Raw genomic sequence first — 14,670 nt, 5'->3', positions numbered from 1 at the left:
TTCAGATAATGCTCCAGCACAGAAAATACTGGGTTGTAGAAATGGGAAAATCATTTAAGATTTTATTTTATGCAGAAAGTGGAAAATTATTTAAACCTGCATTTAAGTTACAGTTGACTTCAAAGAACACCTCTGATTCTGGAGGAGTGGGTTTGGAACTAAAGTGAATTTGCTTTGCATTTACTTAGTTTCTATTCATGCCTTCCTTTCTCCTGTTAGTTGCTTATAATTTAGTTGGTGCATCTACCAGTGGACTATATAAAAACATGGTATGCTAATGACATAATTAATATGCCAAGCAGCACATGAAGACACCTTGACAGGTTTGTGGTTTACCAACACTGGTTTTACAAGATGAGGCTGGAGCTCTCCAGCTGCCTTATGTGAGGTGTTTGCTCAGTCTCTCATAATGCTGGAAATCAAGTTGTTATCAGCTGAGTGAGCAGCAAAGTGTTACCTTCTTCTGTGCTTACCAGTTGGGTTTCTTTGCCTTAGTGAGCCAGTCATAATTTTCAATTAGTTTAAGGATAATAAATTCAGAGAGCAATTTTGATCTCAGCTACAAAATTACTTCTTTAAGTGCTTAAAACAGTTTGAGGTACAAAGGAAAAATTATTCATACATAGGAAAAAAAATCCTAGAACAGAAACTTTTAAAAATTTAATAGAAGTGGTTTTTTTTTCTCTGGAAGGTTGAAATGGCTGGATGTTACAGCTTTTGGCCAGTAGTACAGTCCATCACAACAGATCAATAATTCTTTCAAGCAGAGTGAAGAGTGGAACCAGCTGTGCTACCTGTGCTCAGTGCTCTGTGCCAGTTCAGTGATCTCAGCCCAGCTCTGACCAGCCTGATGGCACTTACTAAGAGAGCAGCAGCAACATTTAGGGACTCTGTGCTTGTTTTGGCCATAGGGCTCCAGGGTGAATGAGTGTGGCTTGTAAACCCAAGCCTTCTGTAGCCTAGGAGAAGGTGATTCATTTCAGAGTAACTGAGAGTGGCTTGTGCTGCTGCCCAGGTGTGTCTGTCACAGCTAAGGCACTTGTGGCTCCTGATCACACTGCAAGCTGTCCTTTTGGTGTGAAAGGTTTGCTGTTTAATTGCATAGACATTAAGTGATTTCTTGTCACCTGTAGCCAAGGCCCAGTGGAATTGGAAGTTCTGCTGTGTTTGCTGTACAATATAGTTTTATGTCACTTACACAAGGCCTCAGGTCTCTTGATTTAGCAGCTTAACATCTGTCAGATTCATAGAACAGTCAGAATAAAAACTGATGTTCTCTTTTGTGAATTCCCTTCACTAGAGGTAATGCAAGGGCTTTATTTCTTCAGTTTTGCTGGTGCATTTACTGCACATAACAATAATTATCTGAGATAAAAATCTACTGTACTTTGACTCCCGTTGATAGTGAAGCTCATTACACCCCCATTATAATTATTACCCTCTTTATGTATACCTTGTTAAACACTTCAAAAGCTGGCATCCAGGGGATGCTGTTTTAAGAAACTATTTAAGTGATCAGGATGAATTATGTAAGATATTAACAGTATGTTCCTTCTACATTACTTCAAATCTTACAAAATTTGGGGTGCATAATATTCAGAATTATACAAATAATATTATTCTGTCTAACAGTTCTCTGACACTTTCCCAGTATGCATTTGCTTCACTAATGCAAATTTATCTCTGGGAGCAGTCCTACTAAAGGTAATATTAGTAAAAGTCATGGCTAATAAACAAAGGGTATCTCTGCCTGCAATACTCAAGTAAATGTATGTCCTGAAAAGTGTAGCACAGGCTAGGGGCAGCCAGCAGAAATAGAAATGCAACTAATAGCTAATAAGGATAATTACAAAAACCCCAAACTCCAAACATTTGTGTTTTACCAGTGAAGCTGTACCATCCAAACACGGACTCTTGGCTCTTGATATGTGACAAATTCAGCTGTGCAGTGGGGACCAGATAACCCAAAGCCACAGAGATTACCACTATCAGAAATGTTACTTTTCACAATTCACACCTTTTTCCTTGGCATTTCTTTGGCAACTGTTCCGTGACATGCAGGAGATAATGCAAACTTGGACTGAAATATGATTTTCATTTCAGTGCTGAAGAGCTCCACTTCCAAGAACACAGCATTCAATATATGAAAGCCTGCTTTTCTATTAAACACAATTGAATTTTTAGAAATGTATTTCTGCTCTGCAAAATGACTCTTAAAAATTGAATTCTGAAGTGAATCATAGGGCAAAATGAGTTTATTTAATAGCAGGACAAGACTATGCTGCTTTGGAAAATGTAGCAAAAGTCTCTACAGTTTGGGCATTGCTATTGACAATTCTCCTGTTTAGCAGTTGCATGAAACTAATAATTTACACAGATGTTTTACATGCCTGTGGGTGCTCTTTGTAAATAATGGACTGCACAGTTTGTCCAGAGAATGAAACAAACTTGACAAATACATCAATGCAGGTCTTGTAAAACCAAACCCCTATTTAACTTGCTGTGGTAGAATTGGTTGTGCAGAGTTTGCTAAAACCAACCTTTTCAGAAATAGTTAGTTGCTTGTGCTGTGGATATGCATCAGAGGCACGTTAAATAAATAAAAAAAAAAAGCAGTTTTTTTGTTTTTCTGACTATATTTGGACCAAATTTTAATGCACTTAAATTTTTTACCTCCTTGTAATAGCTGTATATGTCCATAGTAGTCTTTTGCTGAACCATTGTAACAGCAAAGCTTACCTGAGTGAGTAAAAGCAGAATAAGATTTTTGATGTTTGCTTTGCATCCTAATGCTGAGATCAAGTTGTTTATATTGGAGGTAGGCCCAGGTCTATTTTGGAGTCATCACTTATGATTTTCTACAGTTTTGTTATTTGGACTGAGATCTTACTTAACATGTCTGATATTTTAGTGTATGAAAATATCATGCATGGAATGCCATGCATGAAAATCTAATCTGGAAATGCCACGAATTGGTGCACACAGCTTCTGGTTATTTATTCAGGAACAGCTGTTTCAATTAAACATTTTACTTTTCATCACACTAAAAAACTAGTAATAGTTTGACTCGGTAGACATGTTTACAAGCATATTAAATATTTAAACAAATTTTTTTCTGCTGATGGCTAAGAACATCTAGTGTACTTCATTTGTTGGTGGTCACATAAGAAGACTGCAGAGGGTCTTTTTAGATGTAAGCAAACACTCTGTCCCTCTTGCTCCTTCTGGATATAGGAAACTTCTGCTTTCATTCTAGTTCCAAGAGTAAATAAAAAATGGGGTGTAAAATGAAATATGTGTAGGTTGTTCTGATCTTTACAAATGCATTTAATAATAGAAAAACTACAAACATTTTATGTATTTTTAAGGAAATGAAAGTCCACAGAAGAGTGAGGTGAATTTTGTATCCATATATGCATACCCCACTAAAGTACCTGCTCATTTGCTCTCATTCCTTGTTTTTATTCTTTTAGATTTTTGTCAGATTTTGTTACTGGGTCATGCTACTCTCTTGATTTAAAAGTGGTAAAATGTTGGGTATTTAGCATAGCTTCTCTTTCTTCTTTTCTAAATATGACCACTTTGAGTAACAGCAACACATCTTTGATATTTCAGGTGTGTTAGGGATTAAACATACATTTTGTATACTGCAAAAAATGAGATTACCGTTTATTCTCATTTTTCCACAGAGTTACAAAAGCTTCTGGTTCAGAAATAAGATTCCCCTCTCCCTATCTCACTTCAAATTTGGTGTTCACTTTTTTTCCTACTGAGTCCTTTCCCAACTCATGCACAAAAGCAGTGAGGTCTGAAGAATAGAAATCTCTAAAACCTGGAACCTGAAATGTTGCAAGTGTCAGGGCATGAGCCAGGATCTCTTCTGCCAGCAGAAAATATGGGAGGCTCATGGGCAATTTAGTGTAGAGTGCCAGAAACCTGGTTCTTATCAGGCAATGTCAGAAGACTTCAAAGGATGCTTTGTGTCTGAACATTGCTTCCTGTGCTCTAACAGTGAGGCATCCAGAACAGACCAAGCATATTCTCAGTTTGTCAGGATGTCTTGGAGAGCAAAGAGGAAGGATCAGCATTTTCTGTGTAATGCAATTGTTAATAAAAAGTGAAGGAAGTTTTAGGATAAGTGAGAGACATATTGCAGTCCTTCTGGTTTGTGTTCTTGGGAGAGTCAAAAAGATTTTTTTCAAGAATGCCATTTCAAAAACACGTTGCAGGCTTGTGGCATTCCACCCTGAAGGGAAGCACCCAAGATTTGTATGTGCCCATGGTTTAAAAGGAACCACAAATGTCAGAGGCTTTGAAAAAGACAGTTTTATTGGTAAATTACACACTTGGAATGAAAATTGGTATGTTAGTCTCTTATCTTCTCGTGTAAACACAGTGGTGGATTTTGAATAAAGGGTAGAGTGAAAGAGAGAGGAAGAGACAGAAAGATCAGCAGTGCTGGCTCCAGCATTGATCCAGCAGCCTGGGATGTGCACACTGGGGCTCTGTGGAGGTAGGTTTTACAGACAGGCTTTCCTCACCCTGGACATAACTTTCTCACTTTCTATGCAAGCTGTTGCAATGTGCAGTTCATTCTTGCTGTGTCTGGAAGTGGATCAGAGCCTTTGGGGTCAGGGTGGTCTTGCTTCCCCTACTGAGCCAGCCTTTGGTCCATGTCTGCTTCAATCCCATGGCTGTGCTATGCTGTGCTTATTCCCAGGACCCAGTACAAGGACATTTGTCCCAGAAAAGTGCCTTACCCTCCTTGTGGCCCCTTCTCCAGCCCTATCCCACTGTTTCTCACAGATATCCTTGCCAGCAGTCCGTGTTGGCTCCGTGGCTGTCTGTCCATCAGTGTTTGGGACCTGCAGTCAGCTGAGCTCCTGCAGGGGTGTCTGTACAGATGTGCAGCAGCAGGATGTGCAGTGAGCCAGTGGATTCTTCACATGGGTCATTTTAGCTATCCCTGTTCTCCCAGGGCTGCCCAGGAGGAGTGTGTTCTCTAGTTAGAACAAGCCATGAGGCTTCCTAGAATAAACCTGCACATCTTCTCTCTGCTTTCTGAAGGATGGTTTTAAGATAAGTGTCACCACAAAAAACCTGAAATAATTAATTCTTGGGTATTTGAGAGACTAGTAGCTTTGTAATATCTGAGCTAAATTTAACTATGCTTTATGTAAAGATGGCAACAAATGTTCTTTTAGAGTGCTAAGTGACTGGATGGAATAATTTAAAAAGTCACATATCGCTTTCTGTTCTTCTTTTACATCTTACTCTGTAAGAAGAAAGTATGAGAAGATTGGCACACTTTAATCTACCAGTGTATTACAGTGCCATGAATCTACAAATAAGTAAACAAAATATTTTTGCTTGGATTTGCTATAACATTTGAAAAGCTGCAAGTGTCAAGTGCTCTGGGTTGGTTTTTTTGGTGGTTTTTTTTTTATTTTTATTTATCTTTTTATTTTTCTTTTTGGAAAGAGAATTATAATAGATGTATGTCTGGCTGTATGAAAATGTGCAACAAATGTACTCAGCCTATCTTGGAGCAATTTGATCATAAAATTTTTGAGTTTGAATACTTGCATTTTTGTCAGAGTGCTTTGACATAGCAGCAAGTTTTAGGGGAGGGACTTGGTATTTATGTGTTGAGCTTTGAGCTGTGCTGGTTTATACACCTTTGTCAGTAGAGCTGGAAACTGTGAGTTAAGGATTCTGGTCTTGTGTTTCCATGAAAACTTACCCAAGTTACAAAGGCTCTGATTTTCCAATTTTCCATAAGTAGAACATGAATAAATATACTTTAACTTTCTTTATAAGGGTAGCTGTGCTTTAATTCAGTAGCATTGTATTTTAATTTCCTTTATAAAGTATTTTGAGAATTGTAGGTAAGCATTTTTTATAGAGGAACAGATATTTATTGGCAGGAATTTGTCTTGGATTTACTGTAGGTTAAGGTAACTTTTCTTTGGCACCTTTAAGAACAATTTCAACAGTATAAAAATATCCACTCTGGGGAAAAATGATTACTTTATACTTCTATTGAGCTGTCTTGGAGTAACCAGAAGCCTGGGGGCTAAAAGTGCTGTTTGAGAAAGCACAGCTTTTCATTTTACAGGGAGTCTGTGCCCCCTGATAATTTATGGGCAAGGCATGGCTGTAGTCAAACCTCTGCAGGATTTAGATGGTGAAAGATGAGTAGGGATAATTTTATCTCCACTTCTGTCTTGTGCACCTAAAGCCAATATTGTTCCATCTCACTGAGTTTTGTTAAACAAACCATCTACAAAGATCAGATTTATTTAGCCATTATTGAATTACTCCAGCTCCTGTAAAATACGAGGCTGAAGCACACTAAAAGGTGATTTTGTAAATAGAGCCCATTCTGCCTCTATTGTATAAACAGAGCTTAGTGTCACAGATTCATACTTTTGTAGGCTGCAGTTGTCTCACTACTGAAGTTCACCAAATAAGGTCTCAAAACAGAGAGTGTTTAGCTTTCCAGGTGCTGAGTGAGATCACCAAGTGGTCAGATGAACTTTTTTTGGTCTAAATTTTGCCTGATAGCAAAACTTTTCAGGAAACTTAGAGCTCTCTGTATTTGCAGTTATTTTCATCCATCAATATGCTATTGATTCTACTCCTAACCAGTTCTCCAGGCCATAAATAGGAATTGATAATTTGGAAATACATGATTGTCCCCTGTACAAGAAGAGACAGTTCTGCTGATTAGGATGTTTTTGGTATGAATTCTGAAGTAGTTACTTTAACCATGCACTCAAATTTATGTTTGACAGTAATGTCCTTGCAGATCAGAACTGACATTGGTTGTTGTTACTTAGTTTGCATAACCATGATATTTTTAGAGGCATTCATGGCATTGTCCCCTCTAAAATACAACAGAAACTGTCAGTCTGCTTCTATTTCCACTGAAATAAAAATAATTGAAGAAAGCTTATGGAGTCCAGATTTTTAGATGAGTCTTCATGCCCTCCAGTGAAGTAGAACTAAATGCCCTCATAAAAAGTTCCCACATGGCTTGTATTTGATTAGCTGGCTGATGTTCACAGGCTGGTACTGGTGCACTCACAGTCAGTGACAGAATGCACAAAGCTTTGGAGGTGTTTTTCAGAGTTTGTAGCTGGATTGGTGAAGTTCTCTGGGTTTGGGAGAGGCCTCCAGGGAGCAATTATTGCAGCTGGTGTGTAAACACAGCTTTCATTGCTGGGAGTGCAGTTTGTATGTGTGAAGTAAAGAATAAAACTCTCCTAGCCTTGAGAGATGTGATGTGTCCCTTCTGCATTTCTGACTCTGGATGTAAGTTTTGAGCAAGTTCTGTTGTGTCAAGCAACTCAGTGTGGCTTGCAGGAATATGAAAGCTGATTGTTTTCTGCAATAATGCATCCAGCTTCAATTTTGCATCCATTTTGAAAGAAAAAAGGGACAAAACTGACATGTTTTTAACACTTTTCAATGGGTTATAATTGTTCAGATCTTTTTTTAACCTGTGTTTCCACAAATTAACATTAATGAATTTGTATTTTTTTATTAAGTTTAAAACATAACCTGATTTATTTAGGTAGCAGAAGGTGTGTGGGTATGGTTTTTGGCCTAGGAATATGATCTGGGACTACAAAATTCAGCTGATCTGCTTTTGGGAATGAGAATCTGTTGCCATGGCCCACGTTAACTGTAAAGCTCAGAGCAACTTTTACAGTGTGACCACAAATTTTCAGCACTTTGAGGGAAAAGCTCCCATTTGGGGTGTGGATATACACAGAGCACCAGCCCAGTTTCTCTGCAGCTGCAGGCAATCTGCTGTCAGGTGAAGGGGATGCCATCCTCACACTGTCCTTTGGTCCCCCCTGACCCATCTGCAGCAGGATGCTCCAGCAGGAGTGACCAAAGGGCTCCTGCCCTGCTCAGCTCCTTAAACTGGGCTCAACAACAGCCCAAATCTCCTCCTGTGTCCAGCCCTTAGAGACATTCAGAGAGAGGCACTGCTGAGATTTCCAAAGCCTCCTTAGGAAAATTTAGCCCAAGTGCTTGATCCCTCCTGGTTTCAAACACAGATTGCATCATCACAAATCTGCTCCCTAAATATGCCAGAGGCTCAGCAGCTCCCTGAACCTGTGGGGGTGCTTGGGGTTTTTTTTGTAGACATGTGCTTAACTGCTGACAACACTGGTATTCAGTGAGACTTGTAAATTCACACTTCTTAGTATTTTATTTTTTACAGGTTAGTTCAATTGAGTTAGACATCTTGTTTATACTGATTCTTGCCTGATGGCTGCCTATGGGCAGAAGAGACAAGCTGCAGAGCAGTGTTTGATTACCTTCTTTATGAAGAAGGGAGAGCCTTTAGACTGAAACTGGTAAATGAACATTGCAATGGCAAGTCTGCAAAAACATTGTCCCACTACCCTTCTCCTCCTGCCAAATCCTTGGTTTGAATGGGTTCTGCTTTATTCATCAGCACTAGTGATTCACCAAATTCAGCTTCTCATACCTAAGAGGATTCATGTTTTTACTAAGTTTTTACAAATATTTTCCTAAGCTGTAAATTGTTATTGACTTAAGAGGAAGCTAAGGTGAGCTAGTAAGTTCCACTTAAATTCCCTTAGCCTGCACTGTGAACTCCTTCATGGAATGAATCCCAAGCAGGATGACAGGATTTCATTTAAACATCAGGCTGTGAAGTGATCACAGGGGAACAAAAAACATCTTCATTAGAGCCCCTGACCCCTTGAGATGGCTGCATCTCTGTAATTACAGCCGTGTAATCAAGCATGGAAAGCAGTTCATGTGGCTTTGGCCTTTTGCAGTAGGTTTTTTTCCACAAGGTTAGTTAGCTGTTGAACTAGACTCTAATTAAAAGCATGTATAAGAATAATCAGGGGAAAGACACTGAATAAAGGAAGGAAGATTTTATGGAGTGTGTCTGTGAGGAGAACCAGATGAGGACAATAGGGAAAGCAACAATTAAGTTGTGGTTTGTCTAAGAACTGAATGAGGTGAGAGCCTGAGTGGGAATTCCCTCAGTTAACTCAGATCTTCATTTCACCTGTGCTCACTTACAAACACTAATTTTTGCTGTTTCATGTGGTATAGTGGGACCATTTAGTAAGATTGTTTTCTCTTATTCAAATTACAGTGACAATAAGGAAATCAAGGCAACAAAAAAAACACAGCCTAAATAAACTGATTTTCTAGAATTCATTTTTAGATGAGTATTGCTACAATTTTCACTGGAGATCATATGTCAGGATTCAAGAAACACTAGTTTTAATGATTATATGTAAACTATGATATGAAGTTACCCATAGGGTAACTTTCCAAATCAGCTAGTTACTTCAGCAGTTTTATTCTGTTTTTAAATAATTAACTCTTCTGCCTGTGATTTACTTATAGTTTTAAAAATACAGTTGATATTACTGACACCTTTGAAGAAATTGTAGTTGTCTGAATTTGAAGTGTATTTTAGTTTCTAAGCAGATGGAGGTTAAAACTTTTCTGACCATTTCTAGACTGTTCTCATGACCTTATTATTGTGAGATTTGTTGTTTTTCTTTTGTTTCTCTTATCACTTGTTGACTTCTATTGTCCTTTATTTAGTTTGCAAGCAATGCTGGAGTTAAAAACATCTCTTTTGATCTATGATGTCTCTATCATACTTCTGGGCATAATTATAATCATAAAAATCTTTGAAACCTTTCTGCCTGATGTCTTGTTATCACTAAAGTTGAGATGTTCTACTCTGCCACCATAAAAAAAAATTAAATAAAATCTATTTTTAGCCTTCAAACACTCACAAAGTAATGAAAACCACCAAACAAGGCTGCAGTTTACGTCTTTGTAGCATACAAAAATATCTGTTTCACTGCAATATCTTAAATTCTCCCTTAATCTCTCAAACCCCTATGAATAAAGCATTGGATTACCAAGTAATACCCTTCATCACAAGGAATTAGGCACTTTAGCTTTAGGCTCCATCTGAACCTCTGCATTAGGAGAGATGTTACTGACGTCATGTTTTCCAAGTTCCTCTTGACTCACATGGTGCCTTCCCTCACCCTTTAAGATCTTGTTGAGATAAAATCTGTCTCTCGTGACCCTCTTAATTCTCTTTTTTGGGTGGCTTTGAGGCACTAGTGTGTATAGGATTTTCTAGCAAGGAGTAGGAAACTTAGTTCCTGTTTGTGTGTGTGCCAGTGAGTCTGTAACGGAGCTTTGGCAAGTTTTGTGGTTGCTTTCATCTGTAAGGTTAGTAAGTCAGGATAATAATTTTCTTTCAAGAAGAGGGTTTTTAATTAGGACCTTGACGTGCCTATGTTTTCTGTCTGCAATATGCAAAAATTTAAAGGGCATCCGGCTAATGATTCCCTCTTCCCTTTTGTCCAGCTATTGTATTTTAAAATGTTCTGTGATACCAGAATTTCTGTACTTCTGTGTCATAAGTTGTGGGAATTCTATTAGAATTCATGGAATAAAATGCATGGAATACAAGTGTGTACTCAAACCCTTATTGCCTCCTCATTTCAGCAGGCTGGCAGTGAGGAATGCAGCTGGCACCTGGTCAAAATCTCTCCTGATTTTGAAAGATACTCTCCCTTTTTTAAGACAGAGGAAGTGTAGGAGTCACCAGTGTGGCCTTGAGCAATCATCCAGCCTTTAGTGCTTACATAGAACCATAATCTTGCTGAAAGTTGTTGAAACAAACCTCAGTCCAAACCAATTTGCCTCATGACGTGCTGTGCAATCTTATCCCATGAAAAGATTTGTGATTGCTTTAATTTTTCTTTCATTTGTACAAATACACAATAGTATGCTGGATCTACAGTAAGCATGAATTCCTTTCATGTAGTATGTCCCCACAATCTGGATAATTGCCTCTGTGAAGCTGTTTCAGTTGGGTGCTTCATGGTTTGCTGGACAGCTTTATCTTGTAGATTTATCTTGCAGATTATTGATACTGCAGTCCATAACAGAATTGGCAGGAGGAGTATTGAATTGTTTGTTTTGTTGTTTTTTTTTTTTTTTACTGCAGCACATCACCAAGCAGGCACTGACTGCTTTATCTACAAAACTGTCACTTGGTTTCATGTTCCCCAGGGAACTGTAACATCCTGTCACCATATACTCAAGGACACACCTATTAAAGAACTAATTAGGCAATTTTTTATGGATCCATTGTGCTTTTGCATTTTCTTCTGGTGTGTTATTTTCAAATAGTAAAAGTCATTATATTGTATTTTACCTTATAATCTGCAACACTACTACACCTTTCACTGGGAAGGTTGTCAGCCTGAAAGTTGGAATAAAAGGTTTGCAGTCTGTGCTCACTTCACAGATCCCAAACACAATGTTCTGTTTACCCTTGGCACTGCTGTAAACAAGAATCTTTCTGGTCTGCTGAGTGATTATGTAAATAGGGGTTTTATAAGGCATTTTAATCACCCAGTAGAACGGAATAACTTCTTTGGAGTTTTTTCTTTTCTAATGGTAATTACATAATTGGATAGGTTTAAAGTTATTTTTTTCTATCTGATATGTAGATGCCAGAGTCACTTTTGAGCTTTTTTTCTGAAAAATCCTAATAATCATTCAGGAAAACAAATCTGCCAGGCTCCCCCCTATTATCAACATCCCAAAATGCCTTTGGCAATGAGTAAATGCCAAGCATTTGTTATTTGGCACTTGACTTGTCCCTTATTTCTTTGAACTCAGACATGTTGCATAAGATTGGTAAAGTTATGCTGAGGTAATAATTGAAACAAAAAACCCCAAATCCTGCCTTGATCAAACCTTTCCAATTTCCATCTAAATACACTATATGTAATAAGCCTTTAATTGTTGTGAGAAAAACTCAACCTGTTTTAAACTTCCAATAAGTGTTACTTAAACTTCCAATATGTTTTGTCTTTTGTTTCTGCAGGTTTCTGTTTTGCCTCTGGAGAATTTCATTATGGCAGCCCCCAGTGAAAAATGACATCCTTTGACAAATACAGATGCCAAAAAGCCAGACGAAAACAGTGGCCTTGTTTCATTTTTACTCCAACACAGTGAAATGGTGCTCTTAAAATTTTGTTATTGACTCTCACTGGAAAAAAAACCCAAACTCCTGACCGGACCTTTTTTCCCCAGCCCTCTCCCAGTGTTCCTATGGATGCTTGACACAGTGACATCATGTAGTAGGCCCTGAAGCGTTGTCATAATTAAGTTGCAATGGTTTTATACACTTCTCCATTTCCCAACAGCTTTCTGTCAGTTCTGCATTCTTTTTCCTGGGGCCTGATTTTCCCATGTTACTGGCTAGCAGACAGGCTCGTGGGCTCTTTTGTTCCAACCACCTATGAAAAACGTCAAAGAGCAGATGACCCATGCTATTTTCATGCACTCTGCATCATCATCACCACTCCCATCTACCTGGCACTCTTGGTGGCCTCTCTTCCCTTCGCCCTGGTTGGCTTCTTGCTCTGGTCCCCGCTGCAGTCAGCCAGAAGGCCCTACATCTACTCCAGGCTGAAAGACAAGAGCCACGCCAATGGAGCCACACTGCTCACGGAATGGAAGGCTGCAGGCACTGGGAAAAGCTTCTGCTTTGGCAGTGCCAATGTTTGCCTGCTGCCCGATTCCCTGGCCAGGTTTAATAACGTTTTCAACACGCAGGCCAGGGCTAAGGAGATCGGCCGGAGGATCCGAAACGGGGCGAGCAGGCCACAGATTAAAATCTACATAGATTCTCCAACCAACACATCCATCAGTGCAGCGAGCTTCAGCAGCCTGGCCTCCCCCCAGGCTGGAGACAACCGCACTGTTAGCGCTGGCATCAAAAGGACAACTTCCATGGAGTACAAGGGAGACAACTGCGGCTCCAACAACGGCGAGGAGAGCAGAGAAGATAAAGGGGGAAGTGGAGAGCCACATGAGGGAGAGGAAAACACTTGCATAGTCCGTATCAATGGAGAGGAGAACGGCCACATGTCAGACGCAGAAACAGACGCTGCCAACGGCCAGGCTCGTGCCAGTGGCCCTGCAGAGCCCCCACTGGAAGGTGATGCAGAGATCTCAAAAACACCAAACCACAAGCAGAAGGAAGGAGATTCTGGGAGTTTAGACAGCTGCTCTGCCTCACGAGAGTCCCTAGTCAAAGTCCGTGTCGGAGACGGCACAGTGGACCAAAGCACTGTCAACAACAAGCTCCTCTACAAAGCTTCAATCATGAAGAAGACTTCAGTGCGGAAAAAGAAACACACAGATGAGACCTTTGATCATGAGATCTCTGCTTTCTTCCCTGCCAACCTGGACTTTCTGTGCTTGCAGGAAGTGTTTGACAAAAGAGCTGCGGAGAAGTTGAAAGAGCAGCTCCATCACTATTTTGAATACATCGTGTATGATGTTGGGGTCTACAGCTGCCATGGCTGCTGCAGCTTTAAGTTTGTGAACAGTGGTCTACTTTTTGCCAGCCGCTATCCTGTTATGGATGCTGCCTATCACTGTTACCCCAATGGAAGAGGAATGGACTCCTTGGCTTCCAAGGGAGCCTTGTTTCTCAAGGTAAGAGCCTTTTTGAAGCTCTAAGTATCTGTATATGTGGCAAGTTATAAAGTTGCTTTATTTTCTCATTTCTTTAGACCTCAACAGAGTTAATATTCAGATTTAGATTTCCTGATATAACCTAATGGGCTATAGATATAGTCTTTATGGGTTTTGTAGCCTGAATACTGTTTTAAAATGATGGATATGTCTGAAATAATGAGGGACTTTTGGAGGTAGAACTCAAGTATCATTTCAAGACTCAAAATCTGAAGTGGCTTTCATGATATTTTAGTTTCTTTCTTTACAGAAATCTAAACCTCATAACGTGAGTACAGTACAATGGGCATTACTGTTGGAAACCAGCTTGCACTCGTGTGTTTGTCTGGCAATCAAAAGGCAATCAAAAGTCTAAATGTCAGTATAATAAAACTGAAAGAATTGCAGTGAAATGTATGGCTACTCTGCTCTTTTGCTTGCAGAAGAATTAGTAAGGAGAGATATGAAGAAGAATAAACAAGGCAGATATGCCTGGGACACTGGGGAGCACAGAGCTTTTTTGCATTATTAACACAGTTTACTTAAATTAACTAATGGTAGAGAGAACAGGAAGCCTGGGGTTATGTATCTGTAAATCAGGAAAAGCAAAAATAAAAGTCTGCATGCAGTGATTTTCTTTTCCAAGACCTAGTGGTTGTTCATGCTTAATTCTTGGAAGTATCTGGCTGTGCTCTTTCTAAACTGGAAAGTGGGCTTTTCTAATCTGTGATTAGTCCAGAACCAAAAAGTTTTGACAGAGATCCAAGTCTGTAGACCCAAACCCAGAAAGATGTGAAAATGTCCAGAATTTCAGATTTTGTGATTTAGTCATAGTTTGGAATGGGTTTCACTAACTAAATACTGAATTTATTTTCTAATATTGCTAAAGTACATCAGATGCTCAAATTATATGTGCTTTCTAGTCACAAGTCCTCAACAAAACCCGCTGACAGCTATTAAGAATATAGATTGTGAATAAGAATCAGTGGGAGGCTTTGTACTCTGTACTTTTTAACCGAAGCAAAAACTTTTGGTACTGTGACTTGTGTAAAAAACCCCAAAATATTAGATTTTAGTTCAGTATTTCATGTACAT

At 39.1% G+C, this 14,670-nt stretch overlaps 1 protein-coding gene across 1 annotated transcript in view; it reads left to right on the top strand.

Annotated features, from left to right (window-relative positions):
- SMPD3 (sphingomyelin phosphodiesterase 3) overlaps positions 1-14,670 on the top strand; it is a 98,667-nt gene that overhangs the window by 52,467 nt on the left and 31,530 nt on the right. The window contains exon 2 of the mRNA XM_079316561.1: positions 11,936-13,557. Within this exon, the coding sequence (XP_079172687.1) occupies positions 12,226-13,557 (1,332 nt within the window). The 5' untranslated portion in view covers positions 11,936-12,225. The remainder of the gene's footprint in view (positions 1-11,935; positions 13,558-14,670) is intronic.

This window comes from Erithacus rubecula (assembly GCF_903797595.1).
Source record: "Erithacus rubecula genome assembly, chromosome: 12".
Taxonomy (NCBI): Eukaryota; Metazoa; Chordata; class Aves; order Passeriformes; family Muscicapidae; genus Erithacus; species Erithacus rubecula.
This window is presented reverse-complemented; position numbering and strand designations above follow the sequence as displayed.